This window comes from Heloderma suspectum, chromosome 5, assembly GCF_057233095.1.
Source record: "Heloderma suspectum isolate Gila_16-S chromosome 5, 16-S_ref, whole genome shotgun sequence".
In the NCBI taxonomy this organism is placed as follows: domain Eukaryota; kingdom Metazoa; phylum Chordata; class Lepidosauria; order Squamata; family Helodermatidae; genus Heloderma; species Heloderma suspectum.
The window spans coordinates 176673693-176693853 of NC_139462.1; the positions used below are offsets into that span (position 1 = coordinate 176673693).

General features: G+C 44.5%; 1 protein-coding gene across 1 annotated transcript in view; it reads right to left on the reverse strand.

The window, feature by feature from the left end:
• WIPF3 (WAS/WASL interacting protein family member 3) overlaps nt 1-20161 on the reverse strand; it is a 94700-nt gene that overhangs the window by 7869 nt on the left and 66670 nt on the right. The window contains exons 4-5 of the mRNA XM_084859819.1: nt 7206-7338; nt 6173-6307 (exon numbers count right to left, since the gene is read on the reverse strand). Of these exons, the coding sequence (XP_084715945.1) occupies nt 6173-6307; nt 7206-7338 (268 nt within the window). The remainder of the gene's footprint in view (nt 1-6172; nt 6308-7205; nt 7339-20161) is intronic.

Genomic DNA, 20161 nt, shown 5'->3' on the forward strand with positions numbered 1-20161 from the left:
TACTGCGGTGGCTTATTAGCCTGTCATGTTTCCCCCCCTCCATAAACCTCTCTCCTTTGCTATCTTTCACTAGTTTTGATTTTCCTTGTTTAATGGAGAACATCCTTCAGGGCGCAATCCTATGCATGTTTAGACAGAGAAAAGGCCTACAACTCCCAGCATTCCCCAGCCAGCAAAGCTGGCTGGGGAATGCTGGGAGTTGTAGGCCTTTTCTCTGTCTAAATGTGCATAGGATTGCGCCCTAACATGGACATAACTTGGCCACAGTTATCTCTGCACCTCTTTTAGACTATTGCAATGCATGGCTGCCTTTGAAGACTGTTTGGAAAAAGCAGTTAGCGCAAAACACAGCACCACACTTGTTAACTGGGAGCAGATATATGGAACACATGCCAGTTTTGACACAGCTATGCTGGCACTAAGTCCATTTCCAGGCACAAATTCAAATGGCTTGGGAGTGGGACCAGGGGGAGTTCCTGTTCCCACATGAACCTGCCCAGCATTCGGATCAGCTGCAGAAACCTTCTCCATGCCCCACCACCACCACGTGAAATAAGATGGGTGATGACCAAAGACAGGCCTTTTCTGTTGTGGCATCCCATCTTTGAAACTCCCTTTTGAGAGAGGCTCACCTGGTACCAGCTTTATTTTATTTTTTGGCATGAGGCAAATACCTATGTATTTGCCTAAGCCTTGCTGTGTGTGTGTTTTGTTTTGTTTTTACTTTTCAAGCTGGATTTTACACTGTTGGCTAAGAAATGTTATTTTGTATGGTTTTTTAAAATTGCATTTACATTCATCATTTACAAGCTGCTCTGACAGCCATACCTGAAGAGTGGCTAACAAAGGTTTTTAACTAAATAAATAGATAAAATATTTTGATGGTTTTCCTACCACAGGGCAAAATAGGTTGTTGCTAGAAAAACTGATCGTAAGGCAGATTGTACTACAATGTTAAAAGAGTGCTCTGTAAAGCCAGCAGGGGCATTGCTGGGTTCTTAAAAGATCTGGGGCACAGGCCCATGACACAAAGTTGCACATACGAATCTAAGCACACATCTAATGTGTGTGTGTGTGTGTGTGTGGTGTGTACATGCAGTGTGCTTGTGGGCATGTATAGATTACAAACAGACAGACATACGAAGTGTGCACTGACCCCCACCCCTTCAATTCAGACCCCGATTCAGTGTTTTGGAAAACATCCCGCTTCTGCTTTGGCCAATTGGTAGTCGGACCACTTCAGCTCAGCACCAAACCTGAGTGAAGGTTTGGAAAAATGAGTCTTTATGCTTCCTGTTGACTACCATAGGAGATTAGAAAAAAAACTATAACTTATTTCTCTTGGTCAGAACTGGATGATAATTTCAGGCATAGTAGCCTCCGAGAAGGGGATTACACCTGCCACATGTCAGAAAAATAGGTGTAGGGTTTATATTTTGATTTTCTTTTAAATGGAACAGCCAATAACATTTTAATTCCTTGGAAGGATTGGATACAAATTTCAGGATTCATTACCCCATCAGAGGAGATCCTGTCTGCCAAATTTCAGAACGCTAGCCACAAGGGGTTTTGTGCAAGGGTGGCCTTGACATTGTGAGGTCTCCAAAAGAGGACATACTTATATCACTATGTTCCTTGTGGGCCATTGTTCTGAAAATTACAGACAGCCTACAGTTGTCCCTAAGTAAGAAACCAGCAAAGTTTCAGAAGGATAGGTGCAACAGTTCATGTGCAAGGGGAGTTCTCCAGTTTGGAGGAGGGAGAGATTTGCTTTCCATTCCCTTCACCGCCTCCCCAATAGTTTTTGGGTAGATTTGTATGAAAATGCGCAGGTCATTAGAGGTGTCCCCCGGGCAAGAAATCTGCAAAGTTTCTGAAGGATATACATGCAGTCTAATTTAGAATTACTACAATTTATTTACATTTCACCAATGTTAGCAGCAGGGGAACATGGGTAGGAAGGTACCGTTGCATTCATGTCCTGCTTGTTGGTTTTTTCATGGGCATCTGGTTGGCCACTGCATGAATGCTGTACTGGATGGACCTTGGTCTGATGCAGCACGGCTCTACTTATGTAGAGTGCCTCTGAGCATATGCAGAATGTTTTTCTTTCACCACTGAGCACTTACATTCTCCGACTACCAATTCTATTCCCCTCCATGCAACCATCCCTCCTCATCCTACCATCCTCCAGCATCTCTTCATAAAAACAGATGTCTTGTTTTGTGCAACTCCTCTCTACCTCCTCCTTATGCACAAGCCCTCATTGTATCTTCCTCCCCATATCTTCACCAGAATTCAGTCAATCAGTCTATTTTCAAAACTAGGACTAAGTTATGGAGAAACTCTGAGCATGTACTAAGTGCTTTTTCCTCACCACTGAAACTAGAGTTCATGCAAAACAAAAACAAAAAACCCCAAACCCACAAATGACAAAATATGCATAGGACTGAGCTGAAAGGGTAGTCAATGCATTAGCTGGAACTGGGTAGGCACTGTATTAAGCTCGCAGTACCATGCTCACAACTCAGGACTTTTCTGAGTAAACATGCAGAACATCAAGGTGCAAACCTCCCTGCAAAAGTAACTTGTGCTGGAATCCACAAATCCGCACTTTCTTGAGGGCAAGCCTCATTAAACATAATTGGACTTCTCAGTAGGCATACATTTGTTGTTGTTGTTGTTCAGTCGTTAAGTCGTGTCTGACTCTTCGTGACCCCATGGACCATAGCACGCCAGGCCTTCCTGTCCTCTGCTCTCTCCTGCAGCATGCTCAAGTTCATATTCATTGCATTGGTGATGCTATCTAGCCATCTCATCCTCTGCTATCCCCTTCTCCTTTTGCCTTCAGTCTTTCCCAGCATCAGGGTCTTTTCCAGTGACTTTTCTCTTCGTATTAGGTGGCCAAAATATTTGAGCTTCAGCTTTAGTATCTGTCCTTCCAATGAGCACTCAGGGTTGATTTCCTTTAGGATGGACTGATTTGACCTCCTTGCAGTCCAGGGGACTTGTAAGAGTCTTCTCCAGCACCACAGTTTGAAGGCATCAGTTCTTCGGCGCTCAGCCTTCCTTATAGTCCAGCTCTCACAGCCATACATTACTACTGGGAAAACCATAGCTTTGATCAGACAGACCTTTGTCGGCAAGGTGATGTCTCTGCTTCTTACTGTGCTGTCTAGGTTTGCCACAGCTTTCCTCCCAAGGAGCAAGCGTCTTTTAATTTCATGGCTACAGTCACCATCTGCGGTGAACTTGGAGCCCAAGAAAATAAAATCTGTCACTGCTTTCATTTCTTCCCCTTCTATATGCCAGGAAGTGATGGGGCCAGATGCCATGATCTTACTTTCTTTAATGTTGAGTTTCAAACCAGATTTTGCACTCTCCTCTTTCACCCTCAACAAGAGGCTCTTTAGATCCTCTTCGCTTTCTGCCATTAGGGTGGTATCGTCTGCATATCTGAGGTTGTTGATAATTCTCCCAGCAATCTTAGTTCCAACCTGTGATTCATCCAACCCGGTGTTTCTCATGATGTACTCTGCATAGAAGTTAAATAAGCAGGGCGACAATATGCAGCCTTGTCGTACTCCTTTCCCAATTTGGAACCAATCGGTTGTTCCATGTCTGGTTCTTACTGTTGCTTTTTGATCCTCGTACAGGTTTCTCAGGAGGCAGGTAAGGTGGTCTGATACTCCCATCTCTTTAAGAATTTGCCACAGTTTGTTGTGATCCACACAATCAAAGGCTTTAGCATAGTCAATGAAGCAGAAATAGATGTTTTTCTGGAATTCTCTTGCTTTCTCCATGATCCAGCGAATGTTGGTGATTTGATCTCTAGTTCCTCTGCCTCTTTGAAACCCAGCTTGTACTTCCGGTAGTTCTCGGTTCACATACTGCTGAAGCCTAGCTTGTAGGATTTTGAGCATCACTTTGCTGGCATGTGAAATGAGCTCAATTGTATGGTAGTTTGAACACTCTTTGGTATTGCCCTTCTTTGGAATTGGAATGTAAACTGCCACTGCTGAGTGTTCCAAATTTGTTGGCATATTGAGTGCAGCACTTTAACAGCATCATCTTTTAGGATTTTAAATAGCTCAGCTGGAATAGTGTCATCTCCACTAGCTTTGTTGTTAGCAATGCTTCCTAAGGTCCATTTGACTTCATGATTGCATAAATTAGCAATATTTATCTTAAGAAACTTAAAAAAGAACTTAAGTTTTAAAAAACTGAAAAAACTTTTAAAAACTTAAAAATCTTAAAAAACAAACCCCAAACTCCTATTTTTATTAAAGCTTTCTGTTCATAGGAACATAGGAAGCTGCCTTATACTGAGTCAGGCCCTGGGTCCATCTAGTGCAGTATTGTTGATACTGACTGGCAGCAGCGGCTTTCCAGGGTTTCAGGCAGGATTCTTTCGTAGCCCTGCCTGGAGATGCTGGGGATTGAACCCGGGACCTTCTGCATGTCAAGCATGTGCTCTACCACTGAGCTACAGCCCTTCCCATTGCTGGATAATGGCAACTGACAAACAAAACAGCCTCAGATTTGTTTCTCTGCAACCATGTGAACCCACTCTTCTCAAAGACTTGAGTGAGGAGAAGGAGAAAACCCAACCCCCCTGTCTGTTTGTATAAAGTCAAATATAGTTCAGAACTTCTCTTGCCCACGGAAGAGAATTCTCTTTAAGAATTCCCCAAGATATGCTCTGGGTGGAAGAAAGAAAGAAAGAAAGAAAGAAAGAAAGAAAGAAAGAAAGAACAGGGGAGGGGAGGGGAGGGGAGGGGAGGGGAGAAGAAGAATGGTGATTGGAAATGTTTATGGCGGTGCAGGGTAGAGAGAATTCCCTAAGCCAAGTGGCTCCTTTCAGAAATTCAGAGGAATTTAGGAGGCTGTGCAGGGTTTGCAATGATTGCACGTACTTAAATGAGCTTTATGAGGTAAGGTGGCTGAGGGCTTTTTCTAGCTTTTTTAAAACTGTAGAACCCATTCTAAAGCCTCAGCAGTTTCTCAGTCATGACGCCACATAGTCCAACCCTCCCTTTGGGATTATTTGAGTCCTACAGCTATTTAGGATAAATTAAAGTGGAGGGGGAGAAAGAAGTTTGTGGAGGCTGGTTGGATCCTTTGCTGTACTGAAGCTACTAAACTTCTGCAGAATCCAAAGGTTCCAGTTTGGGGCAGTAAAAAAAGACGCTGTGTGAAATACCAGTATTTCACATGGAGCTCTTTCTTCCCTTCCTTCTCCCTCTTCAAAATTTCATTGCAGGCAAGCTCCCAACAGTGGGCATGTATGAACAGAAAAGAAAAGTAGGAGGTTTTTTGCCCCTCAAAAAAACCCTACACCAGAGATTAGGGATATTGACCTCCAGTGGTCACCTTTAACACCTTCTGATTAGGATCTCTAATCCCCTCAGTGACTTGTCAGTTTTTACTTTTTGTTTTAGACTTCGAAAAAGGAAAACTTTACTCATGGCTAGCACAAAAACCACTGGACCTAACTGTCTAATATTTGGTACACTCAGTCAGCTCCACAGGGCCTGCTAGGTCCCCAAATTCCATTAATTTATGTGGATGCACACACAAAAAATATAGTTCTTTACTTTGACAGATTTTCTTGGAAAAAGCAAATTTTACCTGTGGCTAGCACAAAAGCTCGTAGGCCTAACTGTCTGAAATTTGGCAGGCTCAGTCAGCTCTATGGGGGCTGCCAGGTCCCCAAATTCCATGCATGTATGTGGAAGCACAAAAAAACTATAGTTCTTTGCTTTGACACATTTTCTTGAAAATAGCAAACTTTACCTGTGACTAGCACAGAAGTCACTGGACATAACTGCCTGAAATTTGGCAGATTCAATCAGCTCCATGGGGGCTTCCAAGCCTCCCAATGTCATGAATTTATCTTACAAACTAAAAAAGTTATGGGCATTTTTGTTTTCCAGTGCAAGTCAATGGGCATATGTAAAAAGAAAAAGGCAATTAGGACAGCTCAAAAGATCCGGGGCACAGCTCAAAAAAGATCCGTGACCCGTGCCCAGGTGGGCCCTCACCTAATGAAGCCCCTGCTCATACACAAAAGAACAAGTCACTGTTTTTCAAATTACATACGAAAGAAACATTCTGGTCCTGTTTATAGAGGCCCCAGTTACTACTGTGTCTTCAAAGAGAATATGTTTACCTATCAGGTCTCTTTGGCTTACTGGTCTCAGGACAGGAAACCCATCTGCAAAGAGGTTTCCTAACGCCTGAGGGACGTCATTGTTTCTGCTGCTTCCTGAGCTTCCTCCATCTCGGCTCGCCCTTCTTCTGCAGTCTATGACCAAAAAATACATTTATTAAAGAAATGCCATTTCAGTCAAGCTTTAAGAGTTACTGGCACGTTTCATCTTTGCACTCTATCTTTCCAGTTGCTGCAGCAGCAATTCTTAACATCCTAGAGCACAGTGCCATCTGGTGCTGGAATCAAGGTAGGAACATTTCTTCAAAGATCCTTTCCACATGGCTGGATAAAACAACCCAGGAAACTAACGCAGTTTGGGCTAGAAAAGCAATATTGTTTGATTTCACAAAGTTCCATCAGTTTTGTAACCATCATTATCCACTTTATGAAGCACATTTTCCATCATAAAGTATTGCTCTTTTGAATGCTAGGAAGATGTAATATCCCCATGACAAGTCATACCTTAATCAATGGAAGATATCTGGATCCCATATATAAATGAATTGTGCATGTATTTCCCTTCAAACATGTCACTGGGAATGGCTGTAAGCTGCATGAACTCCCAATAGGTATTTTATATGGGAGAGCCAAAAGTATCAGACAAACTAGGGCCAGTGAGATGTTGCTGAGAGATTTAACTCATCTCTCATCTTTGTATCCCAAGCAGTTCCCACAACAAAAATCAAAGCCTCCAATCCTATACACCAGCCTTCTTCAACCTGGTGCCATCCAGATGTTTTGGCCTACAACTCCCATCATCCCTCACCATTGGCTATGTTGGCTGAGGCTAATGTGAGTTGTAGGCCAAAATATTTGGATGGCCACAAATTACCTACCCCTGACATAAATAAATATGGCTTATCTACATGGTGCTTTCCTGAGTATTGTCACCAAGCCACACACACAAAAGGTCTCTGCCCACAAGGGGCTTTCAGTCTAAAAATGGATGTGCTCCCACTGTTTTGAGAATTTCCAGAAGCTGAAGACTTACTTTCAATCTGTGGTGCACTTCGGTCATTGATCTGTGTTACTCTTCTCAGTCGCGTCCCTCTTTGGATCTCGTGCAACAAAGCACTGCGACTTTTTGAATCCTCCCTTCTCAGCTTGGGCGGCTCTGTATTCGCCTGTCAAAGATAGATGAGAGTGAGGCTTCCAGTTCAACCGAGCAACAACAACAAAAAGGACTACACAAACGAAGGAAGTAGACACAGGAAAACCCACCTGGTTATTGATCACTGCCTGTGATTATTATGCTGTTTGATCCATGACAGAGACAATAGAGCCCAGAGAATGGTCTAAATGTGGCTGAGATAATTCTGTCTCTGAAGTTAACGAGAGACTTCTGGATTACCTGGGAGTCTCATGTACATGTAGGTATGTATTTATTAAAAACATTTCTATACCACCCATCATCAACTCAGGTTCGAGGATGGTATACAACAACATAGATCGTGGGTTGGATCCAGATTCAGGCAAAAGGCAGGAATGATCTGCTGGAGTATAGGTGTTGACAACATGCCTTATATGGATCAAATTAGGTTCTCTTTCTCTCTCATGCACAGATTTCTGCCACTACTATTCACATAGCTCCAGTATAGGACCATTTTTGACAAGCTTTTGCTATACTCTTTAACCATGAACTTGTAGGTACAAAGGAAATTCCTTAAGGAAGAAGAGAGCCAAAGCAGTATCCAGTGTTATACTCTACACAACTCTGACAGGGAAGTTGCTCTGAGCCAAAGCTGTCCTAGGAGATCTCATTATGCAGAAAGCTGTTACACCACCTAAAATAACCCCGAGATCCATTTCACAGTTGACTTGAATGCACCTTTTTTCTTATCCTTGCCACACAGCCAGTCTGTATTATATCCTTTCCGAAACTGTCACTGAGCTTACATGGGAAAAAATATATTTTGCAGGGCTAAGCTGAGCTATACATTCATTTACAGTATGTGAAGGGGGGAAATGTAAGGGGTTGGATCGAGATTTATGCAGGATCAACTATGTGGATGGAAGTGGCATGCCCAACCCCCTCCTTCCCACAGCAGTCCGCTGAAAATGCTACACAGAGAATCAGAAGACTCTGCCGAATGGGATGAGCTATAGTATGGAGGGGAGGGGGATCCTTCCAAATTGGGTGGAGCAGCCTTCTGCAAGTGGAGCACTTGCTCTTGCAGAAGGCAGACCCTGGAACTGAGCCTAGGACCATAGGTTATCTTAGTAATATTAGTCCTATAGGGCAACATCTAGTCCAAGTTAAGAGCCAAAGTAGACATTTATTTATTATTTATTTAATTTATTTAAAACATTTCTATCCCGCCCTATATCATTAAGATCTCAAGGCGGCATACAGATAAAATCAATGTAAACAGTATAAAACAATAAATAATTTAAACACCTAAAAACATATTAAACTATTAAACAAGCTAAAACCAGCTAAAATCTAAAACAGTTAAAACAATGTGCTAGGGAATGCATTTAACCCTCAAAGGCTTTGGTAAAAAGTCACGTTTTTACTTGGCGCTGAAACGAGACCAATGTCTGCGCCAATCGGGCCTCCAAGGGGAGGGCATTCCACAACCGGGGTGCCACAGCAGAGAAGGCTGTCTCCCACATCCCACCATAGTGTATGTCTCGCACTGGTGGGACGCAGAGCAGGGCCCCTCCAACAGATCTCAGTTCTCAGGCAGGCACATATAGGGAGAGGTTCTCCCTCAAATATCGAGGACCCAAGCTGCTTAGGGCTTTAAATGTCATCACCAAAACCTTGAATTCTGACTAGAAGTGTATTGGCAGCCAGTGCAATTCCTTTAAAAATAGTGTTATGTGGTTTTTATGGGGTGTTCCAGTCAGCAGTCCAGCTGCTGCATTTTTCACTAGCTGCAACCTCTGAGTCGTCTTCAAGGGCAGCCCCAAGTAACATGCATTGCAGTAGTCTAATTGGGAAGTTACCAGCACATGTACTACTGTGGCTACGTTATTCCTATCCAGGAAAGGCCGTAGCTGATGGATCAGCCGAAGCTGGCCCCAAGTACTCTGGGCCACGGAGTCCACCTGGGGCTCCAGTGACAGGGATGGACCTAGGCGTACTCCCAAGCTACGCACCTGCTCCTTCAGGGGGAGTGCAACCCCATCCAGGACAGGTCACTTACCCAATTCCCGACCTCGGGAACCACCAATCCACAGAGCTTCCATCTTGTCAGGATTTAGCTTCAATTTATTGGCCCTCATCCAGCCCATTATAGCCTCCAGCACCTTCACCACCTCAGCTGACTCCGACACCAAGGAGAAATAGAGCTGAGTATCATCAGTGTACTGGTGACACCCCACCCCAAAACTCCTAATGACCTCCCCCAATGGCTTCAAATAGATGTTGAACAGCAAGCCATGGGGGAGAACAGGAATCCCCCAATACCACTCTCTGGAATTGGCCCTGCAGGTAAGAGAGGAACCACTGTAGCACAGTGCCCCCAACTCCCATCCCGCAGAGCCGATCCAGTAAGACACCATGATCAATGGTGTCAAAAGCCACTGAGAGATCCAGGAAGATCAACAGGGTAGCACTCCCCCTGTCTTTCACCCAGAGTAGGTCGTCAGTCAGAGCAACCAAGGCCGTTTCAGTGCCGTACCCGGGCCTGAAACCAGACTGAAATGGGTCCAGATAATCAGTGTCATCCAAGAACACTTGAAGTTGCCCAGCCACCACACACTCAAGCACCTTGCCCAAAAAGGGGATATTGGCAATGGGAGATAGTTCTCACACACCTCTGGGTCCAGGGAGGGCCTCTTCAGGAGAGGGTACACTACAGCCTCTTTCAAGGCAGCAGGAACCACCCCCTGACAGAGCAAAGCATTTACCACTCCCTGGACCCATCCAGCCAATCCACCCCTGCTAGATCATATTAGCCAAGATGTGCAAGGGTCAAGCTTATATGTTGTGGGACAGACTGATTCAAGCATCTTTGTCCACATCTTCATGCTGGAACAACTGAAACTGATCCCAGGAAACACAACCAGATGGAACACTGGACACCTCCCCAGACTCTGCGATAACTGTGGCATAAAGTTCTGAGCGAATATGAGCAACTTTCTCCTCGAAGTGCCTAGCAAACTTATCACAGCAGATGACCGAGGGTTCCAATCCCAGTTTCTCTGAGCCTGAGCAAGATCCCAACAGGCCCTTCACCACTTGGAACAATTCTGCTGGGCAGCATTTCGAGGATGAAATAATAGATGTATAGTAAGATTTTTTTGCCATCCTCACTGCCGCATAATAGGCACAGATCTGTAAACTGGATCTCTCACTTTAAGTATTTCAAAAATCCTTTAAGATAAAATAACAATCAAATACAACAAAACCATAAACTGTACATTTCCTAACAGATTGGGAAAACACCCCTTTGTGATTTCAGAGATTTTACATCCCAGAATCATTTGTCTGTCCCCCAAAAAGCAGGCAGCTAGAAATGACTGCATTGGCTCCTTCCCACCAATTAAAACCTCAGGATTACAGGACATACATTGACTCACTGGGATCTCTTGCCTCCATAAAACTGGCACTTCAAAAGAATTAGATAATAACCAGACAGGAGAAGGAAAACAAAGCAAAGCCTGAGGATAACACAGACTAAAGGTGAAAGGCTAATAACTGAAGGCGGCTAGGAATGGGCTGGGATGTGAAAGAAGCTGGAAAGGAGGCCAAGATCAATTATCCTGTCCAGTAGGAATGTCATGGAATTCCGCCACGGACTTCAGTTCTAAAGAATCCAGCCCCCTGGAATCCGTGGAGGAACGGCCTCCCCCCCCGCCACCCCCCAGAATCCCCCCGGAATGGAGCTTACCTGGCGGTGGATGCACCGGTGGCTGGTCTCCTGGGCGCTGCCGGGTTGCTGTGGCTGCAAATGGTGGCTGTTGTAGCGGCCGCCATTTGCGGCCGCAGCAGCCCGGCCACAGCTGGAATTCCGGCTGTGGCTGGCCCTGGCCAGTGGCTCTGTGGAGTTGCCGCGGAGCGGAGCCGGCCAGGGAGAATTCCGGGAGGAGGGACGGAGCGCCTCCCCACCCACCGCTGATGCCCTGGAACGGACGGGTGAGTGGGATTCATACATCCCTACTTTCCAGGGCCTAAGCCAAGATCCAAACTAGGAGCCCCCTGCAGCTGCTATCAATACTGGGAGTGGAGGGAAGAGAACATGCTTGTGGGGGATCTCCTTCATCAGATCTGGTTTGGCCCATTGATAAGACCAGGAGCATTACTAGGTTCTTAAAAGATCCGGGGCACAGGCCCATAACATAAATTTGCATGTGCATATCTATCTATCTATCTATCTATCTATCTATCTATCTATCCATCCATCCATCCATCCATCCATCCAAGTCTGAGTGGACCTGTAATATATGTGTGTTTGTGTGGTGTGCATGTGGTGTGCTTACGTGTGTGCATAGATTACATACATACATAAGAAATATGGACTGACGCCCCAACCCACTTCAACTCAGACCCCGATTCAGCGTTTTGGAAAACATCCAACTTCTGCTCAGGACAGGGTGTAGTCAGTCCACTTCAGCTCAGCACCAAACCTGAGTCAAGGTTTGGAAAAATGAGTCTTTATGCTTCCTGTTGACTACCATGGGAAATTAGAAAAAAAATAACTTTTTTCTCTTGGTCAGAAATGGATGGTAATTTCAGGCATAGTAGCCCCCTAGGATTTCACCTGCAACATGTCAAAAAAATAGGTGCAGGGTTTGTATTTTGATTTTCTTTTAAAGGGAACTGCTAACAATATTGTTATTCCTTGGAAGAATTTGATAAAAATTTCAGGATTCATTGCCCCATCGGAGGAGATGATACCTGCCAAATTTCAGAATGGTAGCCACAAGGGGTTTTGTGCAAGGGTGGCCTTGACATTGTGAGGTCTTGAAAAGAGGACATATTTCTCTTTATATGTTCCTTGTGGACCATTGTTCTGAAAATTACAGAGAGTCTAGAGGAGTCCCTAAGAAGAAACCAGCAAAGTTTCAGAAGGTTAGGTGCAACAGTTCATGTGCAAGGGGAGTTCTCCAGTTTGGAGGAGGGAGTGATTTGCTTTCCATTCCCTTTACCCCCTCCCCAATAGTTTTTGGGTAGATTTGTATGAAAATGTGCAGGTCATTAGAAATGTCCCCCAGGCAAGAAATCTGCAAAGTTTCTGAAGGCTATACATGCAGTCTAATTTAGAATTACTAGAATTTATTTACATTTCACCAATGTTAGTAGCAGGGGAACATGGGTGGGAAGGTGTATTGCATTCATGTCCTGCTTGTTGGTTTCCCGTGGGCATCTGGTTGGCCACTGTATGAACAGTATGCTGGACTGGATAGACCTTGGTCTGATGCAGCACAGCTCTTCTTATGTTCTTAAATAGAGAGTGCCTCTGAGCATATGCAGAATGCTTTTCTTTCACCACTGAGTACTTACATTCTCCCACTACCAATTCTATTCCCCTCCATGCAACCATCTCTCCTCATCCTACCATCCCTCAGCAACTCCTCATAAAAACAGATGTTTTGTTTTGTGCAAATCTCCTCTACCTCCTCCTTATTACACACAAGCCCTCATTGTATCTTCCTCCCCATAACTTCATTTGTACCAAGACTTCACCAGGTTTCAGCCAATCAGTCTGTTTTCAAAACTAGGGCTAAGTTATAGAGAAACTCTGACCATGTACTAAGTGCCTTTCCCTCATCACTGAAGCTAGAGTTCATGCAAAACCACCCACCCCACCCCCACAAATGACAAAACATACATGGGACTGAGCTGCAAGGGTAGTCAGTTCATTAGATGGCATTGGGTAGGCACTGTATCAAGGTGTGCAAACCTCCCTGCAAAAGTAACTTGTGCTGGAATCCTATGCACACTTTCCTGAAGGTAAGCCTCATTAAACATAATGGGGCTTCTGAGTAGGCATACATAGGATTGTATAAATGAGCAGTATTTATCTCCCCTCCACTTAAAAAGCAAACCAAAATGCCTATTTTTATTAAAGCTTTCTGTTCATAGGAACACAGGAAGCTGCCTTATACTGAGTCAGGCCCTGGGCCCATCTAGCGCAGAATTGTTGACACTGACTGGCAGCAGCAGCTCTCCAGAGTTTCAGGCAGGATTCTTTCCTAGCCCTGCCTGGAGCTTCTGCATACCAGGCATGTGCTCTACCACTGAGCTACAGCCCTTCCTATTGCTGGATAATGGCAGCTGACAAACAAAACAGCCCTAGATTTGTTTCTTTGCAACCATGTGAACCCAAATTGTTTCTCTGCAACTATGTGAACCCACTTTTTTCAAAGGCTTGAATGAGAAGGAGAAAAACCAACCCTCTTGTCTGTTCAGATAAAGTTATATACAGTTCAGAACTCCTCTTGCCCATGGAAGAGGATTCTTTTTAAGAATTCCCCAAGATATGCCCTGAGTGGAATAAAGAAGAAAAAGAAAGAACAGGATAGGGGAGGGAAGAAGAAAAGAAGAATGGTGATTGGAAATGCGGGGCCGGGCAAGGGAGAGAGAGAGAGAATTCCCTAAGCCAAGTGGCTCCTTTCAGAGAGGTTGTACTTCAGGGGAATTTAGGAGGCTGTGCAGGGTTTGCAATGATTGCACGTACTTAAATGAGCTTTATGAGGTGACGTGGCTGAGAGCTTTTTCTAGCTTTTTTTAAAACTCTAGAACCTATTTAAGAGCATCAGCAGTTCCTCAATCATGATGCCATATAACCTTCCTTTTGGAATAATTCCAAGTCCTACAGCTATTTAGGAGAAATTAAAGTAGAGGGGGAGAAAGAAGTCTGTGGAAGCTGATTGGATCCTTTGCTGTACAGAAGCTACTAAGATTCTGCAGAAGCCAAAGATTCCACTTTGGGGCAGTAAAATCAGGTGTTGTGTGAAATACCAGTATTTCACATGGAACTCTTTCTTCCCTTCCATCTCCCTCTTCAAAATTTAATTGCAAGCAAGCTCCCAACAGTGGGCATGTAAGAGCAGAAAAGTAGAGGGACAGACGTGTTTTGCACCTCAAAAAAACCCTACACAAGAGATTAGGGATAGTGACCTCCTAATGGTCCCCTTAAACACCTTCTGATTAAGATCTCTAATCCCCTGTGTGGCTTGACAGTTTTTACTTTTTATTTTAGTCTTTGAGAAAAGGAAACTTTATGCATGGCTAGTGCAAAAGCCACTGGACCTGTCTGAAATTTGGCAGGTTCAGTTAGCTCCAGAGAAGTTGCCAGGTCCCCAAACTCCATGCACTTATGTGGAAGCACCAAAAATATATATATATATATAGCCCTTTGCTTTGACAGGATTTGAAATTAGCAAATTGTACCTGTGATTAGCAGAAAAACCACTGGGCCTAACTGCCCGAAATTTGGCAAGTTCAATCAGCTCCCTGGTGGCTACCAAGTTATCAAATTGCACATATTTATCATACAAATTTAAAAAGTTATGTTTTCCAATGCAAGTCCAATGCAATGGGAAAAAGTAAAAGAAATGGCAATTAGGACAGCTCAAAAGATCTAGGGCACAGCTCAAAAAAGATCCTTGCCCTGTGCCCAGGTGAGCCACCTCCTAACGATGCCCCTGGATAAGACTCTTTAATTAAATTTAGTTTTCCCATATCATCTAAATAAACTCAACCTCCCTTCCCCATCTAAGTCAACCCAACCTTACTCCCCCCGTTCTTTTCACACCATTTTGTCTCTAATGAATGGAGCTCAGTCCAATATGTGCAATGTGCTTTTAAATAAGCCAAGAGTGCCCATTAAGCATGTTCTGAGTTCCTATCTCTCAGTACTGGATAACCACAAACAACCCACACACCCTGGGATAGGGAGCATCCAGGCCAGAAGGCCCGAGTGACATTCAGGCAGGGTGTCAGGGTGGAAACTAAGCCCATAGAGCCCCAGAGCAGTTCTAATTCTGAGGAGGAACAGCAATCCGTGGGGAAGGAGCTCACTCATCCCTCACAGGCACAGCAGCTGGCAGAGATTCCTCCTCCCAGCATTCCTGGGATAGATCGTGACCCTGGCAGTGAGAGCGCGCTGGAGGGGTGCTTGCTGGACGCTCGGCACAGACGCAGGGAGCGATGACAGATGGAGGATGCAGAAAGGAGGCGTAGCGCTCGTTTGGCACGCAAACAACGGTCGCGTCCCGAGGACCCAAGGGAAAGAGGGAGGATCTCTCCCTAGCCCATAAGTTCAGGGTCTTCCCGTGGTTCCCCTGCAAACGGGGACCAACTGCCTTACCTGGAGCTTAGGCTACTCTGCTGTCTTTCCCCAGTGCTGTTCCTTGCTTTGTCGCTAGTGATTAGTATCTGAAAGAGTCATAAAGGAATAAAGTCTCGGAAAGAATTCCTCGTTGCCTGTGTCCTGAGTTGGCTATTGGTGGGGACTGCAAGAGGCAGCTAGGGTGCTCCTGACACAGGGATTAAGCTGCAACACTTCTCATTTTAGAAATTAAGCATCGGCCTCAGTTGGTAGAATCTGGATGAGCAAAAGCATGCAGGTGTCTCTCTCCCTAGCAACTATTTGTGAATGCGGTAATCTCAATGCTGGACTCATTGAATGGCCTTGGAGAAGGCCCACTCTGCCCTCACTTTGGGATTTTAATGTGCAATGACCAACACAATAAAGAATGTTTAAATGTACGTAAAAGATCCATCACGGTAATAGCGGGAGTGCCACAATCATTTCACTTACTTTAGGAGATCATATTATCTGAAGCCACTGACTAAAATCGGAAAAGGTCTAGATCTGTGTTGTGTGTACATGAACATCTCGTAGCAGCCCTCACAATGATGAGCAGTTTGTCTAGAGAGCCCCTGAAGCACATGAACTAGCATTTTAAAGTGCCAGCTGCTAATTTTCTTTTTCTTCTAAATGTTTATTATATTGGCTCCTCTGGATGGCACACTTGGGTGATATCAGTGCCAGAAACGTTCCTGGGGGATGATGTAAAACCTCATTAATAGCTTGTATTCTTATGACTACATTTGCTCTCAAAAAAGAGAGGCTTTGATGAATATATCGTCTTATGAATTAACCTACATAACTCAACCCTCAAAGGCCTTAATCTCTCTCTCTCTCTCTCTCCCTCTCTCTCTCTCTCTCAAACACACACACACACACACACCCCACCACTGCTGAATGGTGTGTGTGTGTGTGTGTGTGTGTGTGTGTATATATATATATATATATATATATATATATATATATATATCAGCAAGTCTACTACAGCACACACAACAGTGGAATTTACAATCCATTATCTTCATTCTCCAGAAGATTAAACAGTACTTACTGTGAAAAACTGAAGAAACATAACTGGAACAAAATATTTCTTGAAAATTTTGTTTTTGAATACTGTCCTCAACTTATCTCAGAAACTTCCACGAATAGTTTTGCTGTAGTTCTGCCGTTGGATTAGAACAAGACCTGAGCATGCTCTTCGATTTAAATTTAGAACCAACAGCTGTGGTTTTGTTTCTGGGTTCATGTGACTGCAGGTTGTGTCATCTGTACATGCCACACAACGGCTAAATCCCTCCCGCCCCGCCAATCAACAGAGAATTTGTGGGGAGAGGGGTGGAGGAAGAGGGAGAGTAGAGAGCTCTGAATGCAAACAATACTTACAGCAAGGAACTAGTTCTCACTATAAATCTTAACACAAGGCCTCCTCTAATAAAAGGAATTTAGGGTCTGGGGATGGGCTCTTCAGCTATAAAGAAGGAAAACTATACAACTGTTTGGGGTTGTGTGCGTTTTTACAAAATTGTTAAAATCTGGCTACAGAGATATCGGTTTTTAACACAGGTGCTGGATTCCAGTGGCAGCGACAGAGTCAACAGTTTGCTGCCGAAATTCTGGTTGCCATCATCCCCTTCCTGGGCAAGGTGCCTGAGATGGTGATTGCCAGCTAAATTCAGAAACTCTTGGATGAAACTGATTTTCTAGATCCACTTCAACCAGACTTCAGGCCTGGTTTTGAAACAGAAACTGATTGGTTACCCTTTCTCAAGAAAGGATTGAGTACTGTGACCCTGTTCATTCTCTAGGACCTCCCAGAACTTTCAGTACTATCACCCATGGTACCCTTCTGGGCAGACTGTGTTAGGTGCTGGAGGTTCTGCTTTGCAGTGATTCTTTTCCTGCTTGGATGGCTGATTCCCGAAGGTGGTGCTGCGGGTTGTCACATTACTCCTTGACGGTTATGATGTAAGAACCATGGGGCTCTATTTTATCTCCCGTACTGTTTTAACATCTACATGGAACCAGTGAGAGTGCCTATCAGGAGATATGGACTGAGGTGTCACCCATATGTAGATGACACCCAGTTCAATCTCTCATTTTCATCAGATCCAGGTGAGACAGTAAGTGGTACCTCTTTGAAAGAAGGGGTAGTACCACTCACTGGTGGAGGCAAAAAAAACCTCCACAATTTTAGAAGGAAAAAGGCATGTCTGGAAACTGTAATTGATGCAAAATTCGTCAGCTGAGTTGCACCGGTGGGAGCTAGTTGTTTTGATCATATTGCACTATTTTGAGTTGCACAGGCTACCGGTTTGTTTCCAGGCTCAATTCAAGATACTGGTGTTATACTTTAAAACCCTAGGCAGCTTGGGACCTGGGTACCTTAAAACAACCTTCTTCCATATGTTCCTCCCTGCATGGTACAGTCATCACCTGAAGCACTACTACAGTGCCTCTGGCCTTATAAAGCTAGCTGGGCAGCCAGAAGATATAGATCAGTGGTAGGCAATCATAGATCATAGAGTTGGAAGGCGCCTACAAGACTACCGAGTCCAACCTCATGCTCAGTGCAGGAAACCTGATTCCCAGGCATTCTCCCATCCGGTGGCCTTCAGATGTTTTAGACTACCATCATCCCTGGCCATTGCCGTGCTGGCTGGGGAAGATGGGAGTTGTAGTCAAGAACACCTGGAGGGCCCCAGGTTGCCTTCTCCTGATCTAGAGCCTTCTCTGTCATTGTAGCCATCTTGTGAAGTGCTTGGCCAATGGCAAATTGGCAGGCCCTGACCCTGTACTGTTTTATGCAGTATATAAAAACTTGGCTCTTTAAGAAGGAATTTAATTAAATGGAATTCAGTGGTTAACTGCTGTTCTTAGAAACTATGGTTGTTATTTGAGTTTTTGAGATTGAGTTTTTAAGGGCGCAATCCTATGCATGTTCAGACAGAGAAAAGGCCTACAACTCCCGGCATTCCACAGCCAGGCTTGCTGGCTGGGGAATGCTGGGAGTTGTAGGCCCTTTCTCTGTCTAAACATGCATAGGATTGTGCCCTAAGATGGTTGTATAAATAAGGGATTGGAAGTTATTGTTTTAAACATTGATTTTGCTTGTTTCTCACCTTGAGTTCACTCTTTGGAAAATAAATGAGATATAAGCTCAGATGAATAGATAGGTGAGAAAACTGTCTTGGCTTTTTGCCCAAAACAACAAGAATGGGAAGATTATTCATTTTACTGAATCCCACAGCTGCCCCTGGTAGGTGAAAAGAAAATTAATTCCCATGACCTCCACTTATGAAATCAGAACATGAACAGTTGGTTCTAATTTTCCTTGGCAGCCAGTAGGGGATTTTCTATTATTTCTTATATAAAGAATGTCAGGTTAGATGAATGTTTTTTCTTCTTTTTTCTTTTCTTTTTAAAAAAGAGATTGAATGAGTCATGTATTAAATAGGCTGAACATTGAATAGAAAAAGTTGCTCTATTTTTTAATCACACTAATCTCCACACTATCTCCCCACCCCAATATCTTTAAAATACGCTTTTCAAGTAGAGAGCAATGAAATCTCATGGAAATGGGAAACTGAGGACAAGGGGCCCCAGTGCAGTTGGTTCGCTGGGGAGATGCTTGAAGGGTGATTTACCCTGCAAGCATCTCCCCAGTCATCCTCTTTTCTCTTCTCCAGATGTTGTGGCAGTCATAATGTATATGTAGGGTCTGGACCCACCTCCGTCCCTCAATGAACCAATGGAGGCTCAGGTGTGGCACCAATAAACTGTTACTTGGGGCTCCCAGGTACCCATTTTGCTTTTGAAGACTACTTGCCTTCCTGACCCAACCCACCTTGAGCAGTTGAGCCCCTTCAGGCACAATCCTATGCATGTTTAGACAGGAAAAATGGCCTACAAGTCCCAGCATGCCCCAGCCAGCATGGCTGGCTGGGGCATGCTGGGACTTGTAGGCCATTTTTCTGTCTAAACATGCATAGGATTGTGCCCTTAAGGTTTTGTTTTTGTTTTCTGTATGTGTCTGTGCATGTGCTTGTGAGGTCACTTTAGTTTACTGATTATGTACAAAACATAGTCAGAGCCCGCCCACATGCTTCTCTGCTGTCCTGCTCCCTTGCCTGTTCTCCACGTACCCATGCACATACATACATACAAAAATAATCGCCACCACATTCCTTCCTCCCACAAAGAATCCATACTTAATCAGAGCATTTAATTCCCATACACAAAATATCACTGCAGGAGAGTCAAACGTAGTGGCACTATAATTGGGTGGCTTCACTCACTCCCCACCTAAGAAGGAGAGGAAACTGGAGGCACCGTGCCCGGCGGGATGGGCTTTTGCTCATTGTGCTGCACCTTGGACTCCGCCCTGGTGGGACTGGGAGATGGCAAAGGATCTAAGAAAGGATGAGGCGGAGGGGCCAGCAGCAGTGACATCCAGCAAGATGCAGATAAAACAGGGGTGTTGCGCCTTGGGCCCAGGGGTCAAAGATGGCCCTCTGAGGGGCCAAAGATGGCCCTCTGGGGTTCCCCTGAAGGCTTCGGCCCCTTTCCTAAGTCACCAGATGGTTCCCCCTCGCCCTGACCACCTGTAATTTGGTGGTTTCCCAGTGTTTGTGCACATTTTTCCCCATTCTGAAAGGTTGAAATACCTCTCCTCAGGCTT